The 17,144-nt window shown below is 44.7% G+C and overlaps 1 protein-coding gene across 1 annotated transcript in view; it reads left to right on the top strand.

The window, feature by feature from the left end:
- The first annotated feature begins 16,758 nt into the window (after positions 1-16,758).
- CCDC113 (coiled-coil domain containing 113) overlaps positions 16,759-17,144 on the top strand; it is a 30,862-nt gene continuing 30,476 nt past the window's right edge. The window contains exon 1 of the mRNA XM_061134679.1: positions 16,759-16,870. Coding sequence (XP_060990662.1) covers positions 16,770-16,870 — 101 coding nt within the window. The 5' untranslated portion in view covers positions 16,759-16,769. The remainder of the gene's footprint in view (positions 16,871-17,144) is intronic.

The following is a 17,144-nucleotide window of genomic DNA, read 5'->3' on the forward strand; positions in this document are numbered from 1 at the left end:
ACAGAAGACTTGGAAAATACAGAGCAAAGTTTAGTTCCACTGTACATTACAATTATTTTTTAAAGTAGATAAATTAGGAGTTTTAGTTGGAGTTTCAATATCAAACTCTCAACAATTAGTGGAATGAATATACAGAATCATAGAAGGATATAGTAGACCTTAAAAGCACTATGAACCAATTCGACATAATTAAGATCTATACAATTTTCACACAATAGGCTACAAATTCTATTCAAGCTCCTGTAGACCGTAGACTAGGAGACACTGAAACATATCCAGGGACATAAAACAAGGGGCAAAAATTTCATGGTCTAAACGTGTTTAGATACATACATACAGAGTCTGTTCTCATACAACTGTGGAATTATGTTAGAAATCAGTATCAAAAGATATTTGAAAATAGCATCTCTCTATATATTTTTTTAATGAAAGTAAGAAAGGAAGAAGAAGGAATTCCGTGGCAATTCAGTGGTTAGGATTCTGTGCTTTTCACTAGCAGGGTCCAGGTTCCATCCTTGATCAGAGAAAACTAAGATCCCACAAGTCCCACAGGGTGGTCTAAAAAAAAAAGAAGAAAAAGCAGCATATTAAATCAAAGTATAGGATGACATGTTAAAGAAAAAGAAAGGAAGAAGAAACAGAGAGAGAGGGAAAGAAAGGAAGGAGTGAGCCATATTGACTAGGAAATCTTGCCATATACAGCAGCTCATTGGAAATACTCAGGTCCCTGGGGACTGGTCTTACCTTTCTAGCTTCTGAATGAATAGAAGAAAGATAAGAGATTCCAAGGGGACCAAAGAATCCACCGCCACTTTCCCTTAGGGAAATACTGTGCAGGATTTGCTTGGGGAACCAGGTAAAGAACAGGGATACTAAGAAAAATTGGGAAAAAAAGAAAAGAAAAATTGCCCCAAACTCGGAAATCAAGCAAAAGGAAGACTACATCTCCTTTCAACTCATGCTGGAGCATTATCTAACTGACCATCTCTGAATTATTTCTCTGTCTGGGAGATGTATCTTTGTTGGACTTAAACTTTGCTTAAGTTTAAGTTGCTTGGAGCCCACGTTCTATAAAGTTGTTTGTTAACTTGTAGAATTTAGTAAAGATGCAAATAATTTTTGCCTGGTAGAAAAGATAACCCCAAAGGTCACAGTTTTATTGCCCTGTAGAATAGTGATTAATGTTGTCTTTAACCAGTAAACTGATTTTAGCATGTCTTTTCTGATGGACTAGATAACCCCTTTTACTCTGATTCCTCTTTGAACCATCTTTCCCCATGCTGCTGTTTCCCTCACTAACAAATTCAACATATCTTGCGTGCAGCTCATTTGTATGAGTCAGGTTTTGAATGTTCTTAAAGTTATACTTTAACAGGGAACAGAGGTCATTTTCCGTATTTAAAAAATGATATGGACAAGTGGTCACCTTAATCAGTAAAAACCCATCAGAACTTGAATAGTAAGGAGTACCTCTCTGGATGTAGGAGCAGAGAGTGATTGCAAAGCACTTTGAAAAAATTATTTATCAATATTTGGCTGTTCTGGGTCTTAATTGCAGCACATGAGATCTAGTTCCTTGATCAGGAGAAGGGTGTAAGGATAACCACCAAAATTATGTTATCAGAGTATCTGAGGGAACCTAAAGGGAAAATTTTAATTTTCTTTCCTGGGTTTTTCTGTATCTTTCAAATTTCAGTCATAAATATGTATTACATTTGAAAGTTTCTCAAAGTTATTTAAAAGAAAACCCGCAAATAAACTTGGTAGAAAAAAATCTGGAAATAAATGAAGAGAAATTCACCCTTTATCTGGGCACCCAGGAGAATGGCAGGCTGAGAATATACATCCTCTCCTTGAGAAAACTCCAATACTTTGGCCACCTGATGTGAAGAGCCTGATGCTGGGAAAGATTGAAGGCAGGAGGAGAAGGGGGCAACATGGACAAGATGGTTGGATGGCATCACCGACTCAGTGGTCATGAGTTTGAGCAAACTCCAGGAGATGGTGAAGGACAGGGAAGCCTGGCGTGCTGCAGTCCATGGGGTCGCAAACAGTTGGACATGACTGAGCAACTGAACAACCACCTCAAAAATCATAAATAACTGGTTTTACCAGAAACAAAGGAAGCAGAAACAGCTAAATGGGTCACTTGTTGCTAAGAGAACTTCAGATCGGTTTTGAGCTGAGGGTGATTTTGCCCCAGGGAACATTAGGCAAAGTGTGAAGACATTTCTGTTTGTCATAACTGGGGGGGTGGGGTGGAGTGGGGGTGGAGAAATGCTACCGGCACAGTGGGCAGGGGCCAAGGATGCTGTGAAATATCCTCCAACTCCCAGACCTGCCCACAACTAAGAATTCTCTGATTACAACTGGAATTGTGCCAAAGTTGAGAAATCCTGGTTTTTAACAAAAAACCCGGGGGAAGGAAAAAAACCAAACAAAACAGGATCTGCTGACTTCTCTGGTGGTCGCGTGGTTAAGAATCTGCCTGCCAATTCAGGGGATGCAGGTTTAAACCCTGATCCAGGAGGATCCCACATGCCACGGAGCAACTAAGCCTGAGTGCCACAATGCTGAGCCCACGCACTCCAGAGTCCATGCTCCGCAACGAGAGAAGCCACTGCGATGAGAAGCCTTCACACCGAAACTGGGGAGTAGTCCCCGCGCTCTCCGTAACTAGAGAAAGCCCACGTTCAGCAGCAAAGACCCAGCACAGCGCCCCCACGCCCAGCCCCTCCACCGCCCAAAAAAACCCTCCTTGGGTGCAGTGAGCATTGAGAACCATTGCTTGGCAAGAAAAAATACTTCCACAGTCACAGTAAACAGAGAGTACTGATTTAACCAGAAAGTTGCCATGTAACTAACTATATGGGAAGGACAAGGAGAGGGGAGGTAAGTAGTTAGGTCGGGTGCATATAAAGCAAGAAATCTGCAACTACTGCCACAGGAAAGCACCAGATCATGTTGATAAATCAGGAAACACAAGCATCTTGTTTAGGAATATGCAGGTAAACACCAGAGAAACAGCTGAAGGAGTCTGTCATTTTCTCAGAAGCGCAGGACTCCGGAACAGCGGGTTTGTGTATATATGTGGAGGTAGGGGCACAGTGGGGTAGGGAATGCTTACTGACTTTTGCTAAAAGGTGGCACTTCTGGTAAAGAATCCACCTGCCAATGCAGGGGCAGACGCAAGGGACATGGGTTTGATCTCCAGGTTGAGAAGATCCTCTGGAGGAGGAAACTGCCGCCCACTTCAGTATTCTTGACTGAAAAATTCCACGGACAGCGGAGCCTGGTGGGCTACAGTCCATGGAGTCGCAAAGAGTTGGACATGACTGATCACAGCACAGATAAACATTGTTTCGTGGCTCAGTCGCTAAGTCGTGACTGACTGGGCAATCCCATGGCCTGCAAATCCCAGGCGTCCGTGTCCTTCACTATCTCCCGGAGTTTGCTCACTCACGTGCGTTGAGTTGATAATGCCACCCAACCATCTCATCCTTTGTTATTTAATTTTTGATAACATTAACATGCATGAATGATCAAATTTTTTTTTAATCAAAATTTTTAAAAATAACTTTTATAAAGGGACAGAAGAAAAAACTGGGAGCCACCCAAGTATCCATGTATAAGAAGAGGCTGAATGGATTGTGATTTATCATTGAATGGACTACAAGAACGAGATAGCTGGGTAGGTCCTGACATGGCTGGATCTTCAAGACTCAGCATGACTGTGACTAGCAAAGACTAAGTATGATATGCCAGCATTTATGTAAAACACATGCACACAAAATAGAACTATGTATTTCCCATAAGAATAGAAATAGGTACAAATAAAAGAGCAAAGAGAAAAGTAGGGAAAAATACACTTGGAAGAGGTAACAGGCATAACACATGGGCCATGTGGAGTGGACTCAGATGGGGTTAAGGCAGATTTTGTTCTGTTTCTTCTTTTTTTCTCAAAGGTAAAATTTTATGTTACTTGTAACATTAAATTTTAAAAGTTGAATGTACATTAAGAGAATGAGAAAATAAACCACAGGTTGGGAGAAACTATTTACAAAAGACACATCTGATAAAGCAATGTTATCCAAAATTTATAGAGATTCCTATCTACTGCAGCATTATTTACAACAGCCAAGACACAGAAACAATCTAAGTATCCATCAACAGACTGATGGATAAAGAAAATGTGATACATATATGTATGTGTGTGTATTAGTCACTCAGTCGTGTCCAACTCTTTGTGACCCCTTGGACTGTAGCCCACCAGGCTCCTCTGTCCATGGGATTCTCCAGGCAAGAATACTGGAGAGGGTTGCCATTTTCCTCTCCACATACATGTATATATATACAGATGAATACTGTTTTACTCTTGTTCAAAAAAAAAAAAAAACAAGATATACAAAGAATTCTTAACACTCTCAATAAGAAATCAAACAATGTAATTTTAAAAATGGGCTAGGACTTCCCTGGTGGCTCAGTGGTAAAGAATCTGCCTGCCAATGCAGGATACATGGGTTCAACTTCTGCTCCGAGAGGATCCCACATGCTGTGGGGCAACTAAGGACATTCGCCACAACTATTGAGCCTATGTTCTAGAGCCTGAACTACTGAAGCCCATGTGCCCTAGAACCCGTGCTGTCCAACGGGAGAAGCCACCCTAATGAAAAGCATGCGAGCTGCAACCAGAGAGTAGCCCCCACTTGTCACAACTAGAGAAAAGCCTGTACAGCAACAAAAACCCAGCATAGCCAAAAATAAGTAAATAGATAAAATTATAAAAAGAAAAATGGGCCAAAGACCTTAACAGCCATCTCACCAAAGAAGATATACAGATGACAAACAAACATATGAAAAGATACTCTACACGTATGTCATCAGGGCAATGCAAATGAAAACTCTGAGATATCATTACACACCTATTGGAATGGCCCACATCTGGAACACTGATAGCATCAAGAGCTGGAGACAATGTGGGGTAACAGGAAACTCTCATTCACTGCTAATGGGATTGCAAAATGGTACAACTACTTTGGAAAAGAATTTAGTGGTCTCTTACAAAACTAAATATACTCTTGTCATATGATTCAGCAAGCACACTCCAAAACCTGCACACAGATGTTTATAGCAGCCTTATTCATCATTGCCGAAACATGGAAGCGACCAAGATGTCCTTCAGTGGGTGAATGGTGAAACAAACTGTGGTACGTCCAAACGATGGAATGTTATTCTGTGTTAAAAACCTTGAGCAATCTAGTGCTCAACATCACTCATTATCAGAGAAATGCAAATCAAAACCACAATGAGGTACCACTTCACGCCAGTCAGAATGACTGCTATCCAAAAGTCTACAAGCAATAAATGCTGGAGAGGGTGTGGAGAAAAGGGAACCCTCTTACACTGTTGGTGGGAATGCAAACTAGTACAGCTGCTATGGAGAACAGTGTGGAGATTCCTTAAAAAACTGGGACTAGAACTGCCATATGACCCAGCAATCCCACTCCTGGGCATACACACGGAGGAAACCAGAACTGAAAGAGACACGTGCACCCCAATGTTCATCACAGCACTGTTTATAATAGCCAGGACATGGAAGCAACCTAGATGCCCATCAGCAGACGAATGGATAAGAAAGCTGTGGTACATATACACCATGGAATATTACTCAGCCATTAAAAAGAATGCATTTGAATCAGTTCTAATGAGATGGATGAAGCTGGAGCCTATTATACAGAGTGAAGTAAGCCAGAAAGATAAAGACCAATACAGTATACTAACGCATATATATGGAATTTAGAAAGATGGTAATGATAACCCTGTATGCAAGACAGCAATAGAGACACTGATGTATTGAACAGTCTTTTGGACTCTGTGGGAGAGGGTGAGGGCAGGATGACATGGGAGAATGGCATTGAAACATGTAAATTGTCATATGGGAAACGAATCGCCAGTCCAGGTTCAATACATGAGACAGGGTGCTCAGGGCTGGTGCACTGGGATGACCCAGAGGGATGGGATGGGGAGGGAGGTGGGAGGGGGGTTCAGGATGGAGAACACATGTACACCCGTGGAGGATTCAAGTCAGTGTATGGCAAAAACCACTACAATATGGTAAAGTAAAATAAATAAATTAATAGCTTAAAAAAAAAAAACCTTGAGCAATCTAGGCATGAAAATATATGAAAGAACTTTAAATGAATATTACTAAGTGAAAGAAACCAATCTGAAAGGGCAATATACTATAGGATTCTACCTATAAGACATTTTGGAAGAGGCAAAACTATGCAGACCGTAAAGGGAGTGGTTGCCAGGGGTTGGAGAGAAGGGTGAATAGGCAGAGTACAGAGGACTTTTAAATTTTTATTATTTATTTTTAAATATTTATTTATCCATTGACTGGGTCTGTTCCCAGGCAAGGCAGGCAGGTATCTTTGATCTTCATTGCAGCCTGCAGGAACTTTACTTGTGGCATGTGGGATCTAGTTCCCTGACCAGGGATCCAGCTCCAGCCTCCTGCATTGGGAGTGTGGAATCTTAGCTGCTAGACCAGCAAGGAAGTCCCCAACATTGTAAATTTTTTTAAATGTTGTAATGAATAAAATTGCATATGTATTATATAGCATCTGGAATGTCCCACACCAAGCTGTTAATGATGGTTTCCTTTGGAGCCTGGCTTGAGAAGGCGTGCAGGGAAGGAGGGAAAACTTCCTCTTTTTCCTCTGTGTCATTCAGTAATAATAGTTTGTGATCGTCTGAAGGACTTCTAAGTAGAGTGGGGTTCTGGGGTCCTGGCAGTCCTGGCTGGCCTGTGTCTCTGGCTTTTGATACTGAAGGGCGGTGAGGGTTCCAGCTTGGCCGGGGTGGGGCGGGCTCCAGGGGGATCTGGTAGAACCAGCTGCGACTTCAGATGGGCATGTTGACAGAGTGACTGACTCACTGTTCGGGACGGGTGGAGGTGGCTCCCTCTCTGTGAGCCGCCCCTGGGGCTGCAGCCTACAGAGCGCCCTGTTTCAGCCATCCTAAAGGCGGAGTCCTTTACAAATCAATAGAAACAAGGGACCATTTCAATCTGGGCCTTTGCACAAAGCTCTCTTGAGTCAGCCGGGGATGGGGTGGGGGGTAGGGGTTGGGCAAGGTTCATTGATTAAAGCAAAGGATGTAGAGGAGGATTAGAGGGGTGCTGGGAAAAAGCCTTAAAATAGGGATCTGGGGACCCCCTTGGACCTCTGGTGGGGGGCGAGTTTGGGCTAATGAAAGGATTTTGTCATCCATTGAGCTTCATTAGTGACTAAAAAAAAATTTTTTTTGACCATGTGACATGTGGAATCTTAGTTTCCTGACCAGGGATTGAACCCATGTCCCCTGCATTGAAAGCACAGAGTTAATCACTGGACCACGGGGGAGATCCCTAGTGACCTTTTATATAAAAGAGCTTGTAAGTATAGTTATTTTCTTATTTGGCTTCAGGGTCACCTGTGAGGTAGAAGGAACTGGTATGCTATTGCTGCTGCTAAGTCACTTCAGTCGTGTCCGACTCTGCGCGACCCCATAGACGGCAGCCCACCAGGCTCCCCCGTCCCTGGGATTCTCCAGGCAAGAGTACTGGAGTGGGGTGCCATTGCCTTCTCTGAGGAACTGGTACAAATATGTTCATTTCTCAGATGAGGAAACCGAGGTCTGGCGAGATCAGACCATTTATCTGAGAGGCAGGTTAGTAGCTGAGGGCAGTGTCCTTTCAGCCCGGTCCATCACCTCCCCTTGCCTCCTGGTGCAGGAGGTTACCTCTGAGGTCATGCAGAGAGTGGCTGGCAGAGGACTGAGGTCATTTGTGGGCAAAAGGGAAACAAACAGAACCGCATGGAAGAAGGAAGGAGGTGCCTGTGGGTAGCCTGGATGTGTGGGTTCCCAATACACAGCGTAGAGAACTCCGGACATCAGCAGTCCCTCCCTACAGCCATCAGTTCTGCTAGCAACCTTTGGGGGAGGCAGGCAAGGTCTCTTCACTTCAAGGGAGGCTCAGCAAGACTGAGTAACTTGTTCAGGTCACACGGCTAGTGGGAGCTAGAAGAGGGAGGGAGGTGGTTGGCTTTGGACTCCAAATCCAGTCCCCCTCCTCATCCTGTCATTCAGTGGAACTCAGAGGATAGAGGCTGAAACCAAGGCTGAGAGAAATCCTGACTTACAGACTGACACCCCCCAAGTTACTCCGAGGCTTTGAGGTTTACGAAGCATGATGACACTCACATCTTTATCACACCATCTGTCCCTTCTTTTGTGGTTGATTAGGACAGACTTCACGCATGCATCGGCAGGATACAGGTGACACATTCAACTGGGTCACTGAGGAGAGGGTAATCAAAGTTCTCTTTATTAAGGTGAAGGCAGGATGTAGGGAAACCAGCAAGAACTGGTGCTGGACCTGGCAGGGAGCTGTTGTCTCCCGTAGCCTGAGGGGCGAGGAGAGGGAGTGATGACTAGACCCAGGAGAATGGTGCTATATGAAGAAGGGACAGGGAACCTTCAGTGCAGACACACAGACAGCCCACGCTGACCTGGAAGGGAAGGAGCTGGAAGATACACATCCTGACTCTACCCACTCTGTGCCCTGCAGTCTCCTGCCTGTGCCTTCGATTTGCTGAGCCCAACCCCAACCCAGAAGGCAGGAGAGCCTGATCCTATAGGCTACATGGGTCAGTCCCCCAGGGCACAGAGAGGGGTGGAAAGGGTGGGGAGTGGCTATGGTGGCGGGGTTGTGGGGGGGTACGGGTGGGGGGGAGCAGGGCAGGGAGCAAATAGAAGAGATTTAGCACAGCATGTGATGCAAGCAGATCAATAGTCATCAGCCCCAGGGCCTTTGTTGGAGTTACTGGGTAAAAGTTCACTCTCTCTCTTTGCTGGAGTTGCTCAGCTGGTAGGATTTAAACCTGGTGCTACTGATGATCTTGCGGCCACATAAGAAGAATGAAGATTCAGAACAAAGCCAACACAGAGGAAAAGTAAGGCCAGAAGAAATGGAGGAGGTTGGTATCTTGATGGCATAATTGTGTCCCTGGATCCAGCCATGCCTGAAGGTGGGAGGCACCCTTAGGGCCAATGGATTTTGTTTTATGTGAGCAGGTTGGAGTTGGGATTCTTTCACTTGTACCAAAAGGGTTCTGACTGATACACAGCTGCCTGAAGGCACTCAGGGATGAAGGCAGCTCAGAGTGGAGATCTTCCTGGGCCATGAGGGATAGTTTGTGAGCAACACTCACTGGGGACAGGGAATAAAAGATTGAGAAGTTGTCTCTAAGGGCAGCAGCCTCTGTGTGAAGTCATGACAACCACCACCATCTTTCTCTGTGCTTGACAGACATCAAATGGTGCCACCCTCTCCAAAATCCTCTGGGGGTGGTACATGCCCATTTTGCAGATGAGAAAACTGAGGCATAGAGATATTAAGTCACTTGCAGAGCCAGGATTTGAAACCAGGATATCTGACTTTTCCTTTTTTTTTTTTTTTTTTTTGTAGCCACACCGTGTGGCTTGTGGGATATTAGTTTCCTGACCAGGGATGGAACCCATGCCACCTGCAGTGGAAGTGTGGAGTGCTAACCACTGGACCAGCCTGGCTCTTCTTAGCCACCTTCCCCACCCCACTGTCCTAAAACTTCCCCAGATAAAACAGAGTAAAATCCCAATATATCAAGATATAAGACAGATATTAGCAGAGTTTCTCTGAGAGTGGGGGTCAAGATCTGGGTTCAGAGAAGACAGAGCTGCACTCTCTGAGACTCACCATCACTGTGGAATTCTCTTTTCCTCTTCATTTGAGCACCATAGTAGAGGGCTACCAGGGGGTTCACGGGAGGTAGAGAAGTAATTTAGATCCCCATTCAGGAAAAACCTCAGCTGTAGACTTTTGGTGTAATGGTCTAGTGTGGAGTACAATTATATTTGCATCATATCCTTTTTTTTAAAAAACTATTGATTTGTTAGGTGTAAACACTTAAATACCCACTGCAATGTGTACAACCCCCATCCCCCACTTTTTGGACATTTTTCTCCTCCTTTTCCTTGTTCTTCTTCCTCCTCCCTTTAAAAAATGAAGGATGAATTGTCTTCTAAAAGAAACTAGGACTGTTTGGAGAAATGGCTGATTCTAGATTTGGGTAAAGGAAATGTAGATGAACATCTAGTTTGCCTGAAACTAAGCAACCACACAGAAAATAATGCAGATATGTCAAAAGGATGAAGGAACCAGCTTGAAGGGGCTCCCACTGGCCAAATTTGGGGTAATTTGAGCATTAAATTAAATAATGATAGTAAGGGATTATAAACCATAGAATAAAATAAAATAAGAATTCATAGGTCCATACAGATATAAATAAATAAAGTACAATCTTGACTAGTAAATGTAAAAGATTCCTAAGATTAGAAAAATCTCCATTTGGCATCTGTCACTGTAACAATTTATTCAGGCGAGAATTACCGATGATGGTGGGTGAGAGCCTGATGAGAAATAGAGTATTTACAGACATAAAGTGTCTCTCCACAAAACGCTTATAAAGGACAGAGAAATCCAGTAACCTTAAAGCAGAGAAACCTGGCAGGCACCTCCTTAGTCAAGTGATCAAAGTTGAAATCACACACTATCAGATGCCTCCTGACACAGTGTACTGAGAACGGCATATCGTTGCTGTGGTTTTCCTGCCCAAGACATAGAACCTGAATCTAATCATGGCGAGACACCAGACAAGCCCAAATCGAGGAGCACAGATCAAAATAACTGGCCTTGACTCTTTATAAATGTCAAGGTCACAAAGGACAAAGACTAAGCCGCTGTTCCTGATCAGAGGAAACTGAAGACACATGACCACTAAATGCAGTTCTGGACTGGAAGAATTCACGTGTCCATTTTACTAAAAAGACATCAGTGAGGCAACTGACAAAAATTTAAATAAGATCTCTGTATTAGATAACAGTATGAAATCAATGTCAATGTTTTGATTAACATTATCCTATAAGATAATATCCTTGCTTTCAGGAAACACACCCTGAACTATTTAGGGATAAAGAAGCATATGGGGTCTGTAACTACTCTCAAACATTTCAAGAAAAATGTTTCGGTAAGGAAAATATAGATGAACGTCTACTTTGTTTTATATATATATTTATATGGAGAGAAGGGCTTCCCTGATAGCTCAGTTGGTAAAGAATCCTCCTGCAATGCAGGAGACCCTAGTTCGATTCCTGGGTTGGGAAGATTTCCCTGGAGAAGGGATAGGCTACCCACTCCAGTATTCTTGGGTTTCCCTTGTGGCTCGGATGGTAAAGAATCCGCCTGCAATTCAGGTCACTTGGGTTCGATCCCTGGGATGGGAAGATCCCCTGGAGAAGGGAAAGGCTGCCCACTCCAGTATTCTGTCCTGGAGAATTCCATGGACTGTATAGTCCATGGGGTCACAAAGAGTTGGACACAACTGAGAGACTTTCACTTTCACATGGAGAGAGATGTGAATGATGAAGAAAATGTAGTGAAATGTTAATATTTGGAGAAGGTAGAAAATCTGGGCAAAAGGTGTATGATAATTTTTTATTATGTTTTGCAGCTGAATTTATTTCAAAATCACAATTTAAAAATAGTGCAATATTAGGATTTCCCTGGTAATCCAGTGGTTAAAACTCTGTGCTTCCACTGTAGGGGGCACAAGTTTGATCCCTGGTGGGGGAACTAAGGTCCCAAATGCCTTGAAGTGTGACCAAATATAATAACAATAGTGCTGTATTAAAAATATAGCTTAGAGTGGGATTATTATTGTGATCCCCAGATGGGTAACTTATGATCTGAGGCTAGCGTCTGGGATAAAATAGTCAAATTCATCAAAAATACTATTTTATTAGATAAAATAAGTTCATTGTTGGTTTGTTATTTCTGAAGGTTTTAATTTGTTTTCAGTCCATTACTCATCATAAATTTAAAAGTACATAATTGAAAAAACTTGAAAGGTAGTGTACATGCAATAAAGTACAATTTTACACTGTACTGTGTGTGTGCTAAGTCACTTCAGTTGTGTCTGACTCTGTGACCCTGTGGACCCATAGCCCGTGAGGCTCCTCTGTCCACAGGATTCTCCAGGCGAAGAAGACTGGAGTGGGTTGCTATGCCCTCCTCCAGGGGATCTTCCTGACCCAGGGACTGAACTCACATCTCTTGTCTCTTGCTTAAGCAGGCAGGTTCTCTGCCACTGGTGCCACCTGGGAAGCCCACATTTTTATATTATACATATGTAAATGTTGCAAGCTCGACCACCACTGATATTCACCCACTATTTAATCCTCTAAGGACCCTGACCACGTGGGCATGATTATCTTAATTTTACAGAGAAGGAATCTGAGGAAGGTCACACACTAGCAAGGGGCAGGATCCAGATTCAAAGCACTGTCTTTTGAATTCCAAAGCCAGTGTTTTTAAACATTCTGCTAAAAATAAATAAATAAACAAACATTCTGCTATGCAAATTATTGAGGCTATTGTCATCAACAGACATCAGTTGAGTACCAGCTACTTTAGCTCCTCATGCCTCAGTTTCCTCATCTGTAAAATGGGATCATAGTAACACTTTTATTAAGACACTTCAGATGCTCAGAATAGTTCCTGTACACTCATGTGTGAATAATTATTAGTACGTACTGTGCCTAAGGCACTGGGATCACCATGAGATCTAAGATGCTAATCTCCACTCCCAGGCTACTCCCCACAAAAGTAAACAGCCACTGGAAGCATCTCACATTGAGGACCAGCCTGTGGATATCTGGTCCAGGGAACCAGATAGAGGGACACCTTGGAGGGAGTGGCCTCTACCAGCAGGACACTGAGATAGGCCTGCGAATATCACTCCTCAGTCTGGAGGAAGAAACTGCCTTTGTTTGCAGTAGTCCTCACGGTGACTGACTCCGCAGGCATATGTCTAACAGAACCCTTGTCCTAACCCACAACAGGTCTCATCTGTCACCATCAGTGCCATGGCCTGGGTGAATGAGACTTGTCCTTCTGCCTGGAGATCTCCCCACTGGCCTCGCAGGCCCCTGCCAGGATCAGTCAGGATCCAACCAGAAGAGAAACCACTTCTAGCATCTGAAAAGCACATGACTGCAGGGACTTAGATACACTCAAGTTGAAAGAGCAGAGGGGAGCCAAAGAGCCGCTGAGAGTAGGAAGTTACGGCCTCCTCACAGCTGGAGGGGCAAGGGGCAGGTGATGTCACTGGAGACCAGGGCCACGGTCACCCACAGAAGCTGCAACCACAACTGGCCGGTCCCCTGGGGGCTGCGGAAGAGATGTGGCCACAACTTGGAAAAAACCCTGGTGCTGGGGAAGATTGAGGGCATGAGGAGAAGGGGGTGACAGAGGATGAGATGATTGGATGGCATCCCTGACTCAGTAGACCTGAGTTTGAGCAAGCTCCGGGAGATAGAGAAGGGCACGGAAGCCTGGTGTGCTGCAGTCCACGAGGTCGCAAAGAGTCAGACACAACTTAGTGACTGAACAACAAATGCAGAGAAAGGAGAACTCCATCCCCCCACCTCCACCCCTCACCCCTGTGCCCCAAGCTTCTTCCTTTCACCTGTCCACTGGGCTCCAGACAGGGCCCTCCAGCTGCCCTGGGAGCCTAGGAAATGCAGAGTGAATGGCTCATTGTCACCCCCTGCCCCACCCCACCCCCCACATGGAAGATGAAGGGGAAGGAATAGATCTCAGGGCACAGGGGCCAAGACTAGCACGTGGCTTTTCCACCTTGGCATTCCAACAGTTCATCCAGTGCCTGGCACACACCCAGGCTTCACAAACATGTGAACAAGTGACTGACCGTTGTGGGAGGAAGGCACAGTGCCCTATGTCACTGAATGTTCTAGAAAGTGAACAACTGGTATAATCAACTTGGAAAACTGGAAGTTATCAACTAATATCGACTAATGCTTAACAGACTACAACCCAGCAACTGCACTCCTAAGTGTGTACTTAACATAAATGTGTACACACATTCCCAGAAGACTTTTACTAGTGGCAAATATTCCTAGCGGTGCTTATGACAATAGCCTCGTACTGGGAACCCCTCCAAAACTCATGGACAGTGGTGTGGATAAACACAACGGAACACCGTGCAGCTGCGCTAATGAGTGATCTATAACTACCCACATCGATGCTGTTGGGTCTCATCAACAGGATGGCAAGGGAAAGAAGCCAGACACAGAGGCATATGTGCTACACAATTGCATTTGTATAAATAGAAAAACAGGCAACACTAATGTCTGCTTCTGAAGTCAGAGTCCTGGTTGAAGCTTAATCCTTCGGATGGATCTGATCCTATGATTCTGAAGTCAAAATGCAGAGGCTACAAAAATGCCAGGCAGGGGGCAGCATCCACATGGAAATGCTGAAGTGTGTAGAAAGAAGTGGTCCCTGGAAAACGAAAGGTGAGGGTGACTTTGAGCCTCTCTGAGACCTTTTCTGTTTGTAGCTACCTAGATTAGCAGACACATTCTCCTTTCTTCCCCAAGAAGAAATGCCTCTCTCTGAATCAGGTTTCCCAACCTCAACACTATTGATATTTTGATATAAATATTTGTTAGGGGAGCTTGTCCTGTGCCTTGAAGAGTAGTTGAACAGAGTTCAGCAAGTCCCCCACGTACAACCTTCAAGTTGCGAAATTTCACGTCCAATCATGTAAGTTAGTTCACGTGTCTGACATACACCGTCACGTACATGCGGCCTCTACAAGTGTGGTTGTGCTTTGGCATACTTGACTGTCCTGTGCTTGTCTGTTTTTTACACATTGCTCAGATGCTCAGTCATGTCCGACTCTTTGGTGACCCCTCGGACTGTAGCCCTCCACTTTATCCCTGAGATTCTCCTGGCAAGAATCCTGGAGTGGGGTGTTATTTCCTCCTCCAGGGGATCTTCCCGACCCAGGAATCAAACTCTCATCTCCTGCATTGGCAGGTAGTTTCTTCACCACTAACGCCACCTGTGAAGCCCCTTTTTATGTATTACTTGTGTATAAAGTATTAATATTATAAATCCATTACAGTACTGTATAGCCGATTGTGTTAGTTGAGTACCTAGGCTAACTTTGTTGGACTTATGAATGCCCTCTCAGAATGGAACTCGTTCATATGTAGGGGAATTACTGTAGTGGGTGGAAAAGCATCCCTAAAAATTTATGTCCATCTGGAATCTCAGATTTTGAAATAATGATCCTTGCATGTCCTTATACAAAGAGGACAGGCCACACAACACACAAGGAAGAAGGCCATGTGAAGATGTAGGAAGAGATTGGAGTGACAGAGTTACAGGGCAAGGAATGCCAGGGATTGCTGGGAAACATCAAAAGCTAGATAAAATTCTTCCCTAGAGCATTCTGAGGGAGCCTGGCCTTGACAACTCCTTGAGTTTGGACTCCTAGCCTCCAGTATTGTGCGACAATAAATTTCTGTTTGTGGCAATTTGTTATGGCAGCCTTGGGAAATTAAATACAAGCAATATCTCTGACTTCTAAACTTTGGAAGTCAAAGGTACCCTTTTCAGTTGTAACAAACAAAAATTTCTCCAGATACTGCAAAATGTCTCCTAGTGGGTGCGGGCGATGCAAAATAGTCCCCCCTCAGCCCCTCGTTAAGAACTGCTAAGCTAATGGGGCAAAAATGGTAAAAGGACCAAGCAGAGTGGTCCTGGTGAAAGTCTAATGGTGAATGGTGAAAGTCATTCAGTCGTGGCCAAGTCTTTGTGACCCCATGGACTATACAGTCCATGGAATTTTCCAGGCCAGAATACTGGAGTGGGTAGCCTTTCCCTTCTCCAGGGGATCTTCCTAACCCAGGGATGGAACCCAGGTCTCCCACATTGCGGGTGGATTCTTTACCAACTGAGCTATCAGGGAAGCCCAGGCAACTCATCTAAGCTACTATATTTCTCAGTTTCCGGATCTGTAAGAGGAAGAGAACAATACCAACTTCATAAGACTGTTTTGAGGATGAAATGAGTTAATGACTATAAAGTGGTGTGAACCACAAGACTGTCACCACCGTCACTCCAGGTTGCAACAGTTAGTTTAGGAGCTATCTCCTCATTTAACCAGGAGCTCCTTGATGGACTGAATGGTCTGCTCCGTACATTCCCCCCAGGATACTCAAGATCATATACTAGTATGATCAATGCCTATTTAGAAATGTCTTGAGTTTATACCCATTTAATAACCAGCCAAGTTTTTCCCTTCCAGGAATGCAGATTATTGGTATCCAAGAGAAACTGCAGTATGTATGAAGCTCCAGATGGTGAACAGAGGAGAGGCCTCACAGTGAGGTGGAAGAAGGAAGACACTCCTGCCAATTCAATGAACTTTCTGGGTCTCGATTTCTCCATTTGGAAATCAAGAATAGATACTATTACAAGGTTGTTGCAAGGATTTTCATAAACTATGCTCAACATGGTGCCAAGGGCATTAGTAACTGCTGAGCAAACAGCTGTTATTATCATCGTTTTAAGAACACTGTTGAAAAAGTAAACAGCGAATGCGCCTAGGTATCTAGTCCAAGGCCAGCGATCTCCCATTGGTCGGCGCTGGGCTGGCCAGAGCGCTGGACTGGGCCTCCGGAAGCCCCGCCCCTCCACTACCGCGTCAGGTCGCCCTGGCAACGCACTGCTTGGTCGCAGCCCGAGTGACGCGGTCGCCGGTCCCCGGCGCTCTTGGCCACACTCGGTATTGACCAGGGTAGCTTCGGCAGTGATGACGGACGACGACTCTGAGACTTCTGCCTCGGAGACACAGGCCCAGGACGAGAGCGATCTGCCTGTTTTCCAGCTGTGCGGGCTGGTGGAAGAGCTCAGGTACCCGCCCGCCGGATTCTGAGGGTGCTCCCTACTCAGCGTGTGGGCTCCGAGGTTGGTCCAGCACGGAGATACTCCAAGTCCACGCTGAACGCTGAGCAAACTGAGACCCGCCCCCTCCCCACCCCCACCCCGCAAAAAAGGTGGGAAAGGCGCCTACCTTTGCTTTTTATTCCCGTGTCTCCACCTTCAGGGCACTAACAAGCCACTGATGGAGACAGAGATGCGAAGCCTAGAGGGTAATTGGTGAAGCTAGAGCTTCAGCCTGGTGGGT

The sequence above is a fragment of the Dama dama genome, chromosome 4 (assembly GCF_033118175.1).
Source record: "Dama dama isolate Ldn47 chromosome 4, ASM3311817v1, whole genome shotgun sequence".
Classification (NCBI taxonomy): Eukaryota; Metazoa; Chordata; class Mammalia; order Artiodactyla; family Cervidae; genus Dama; species Dama dama.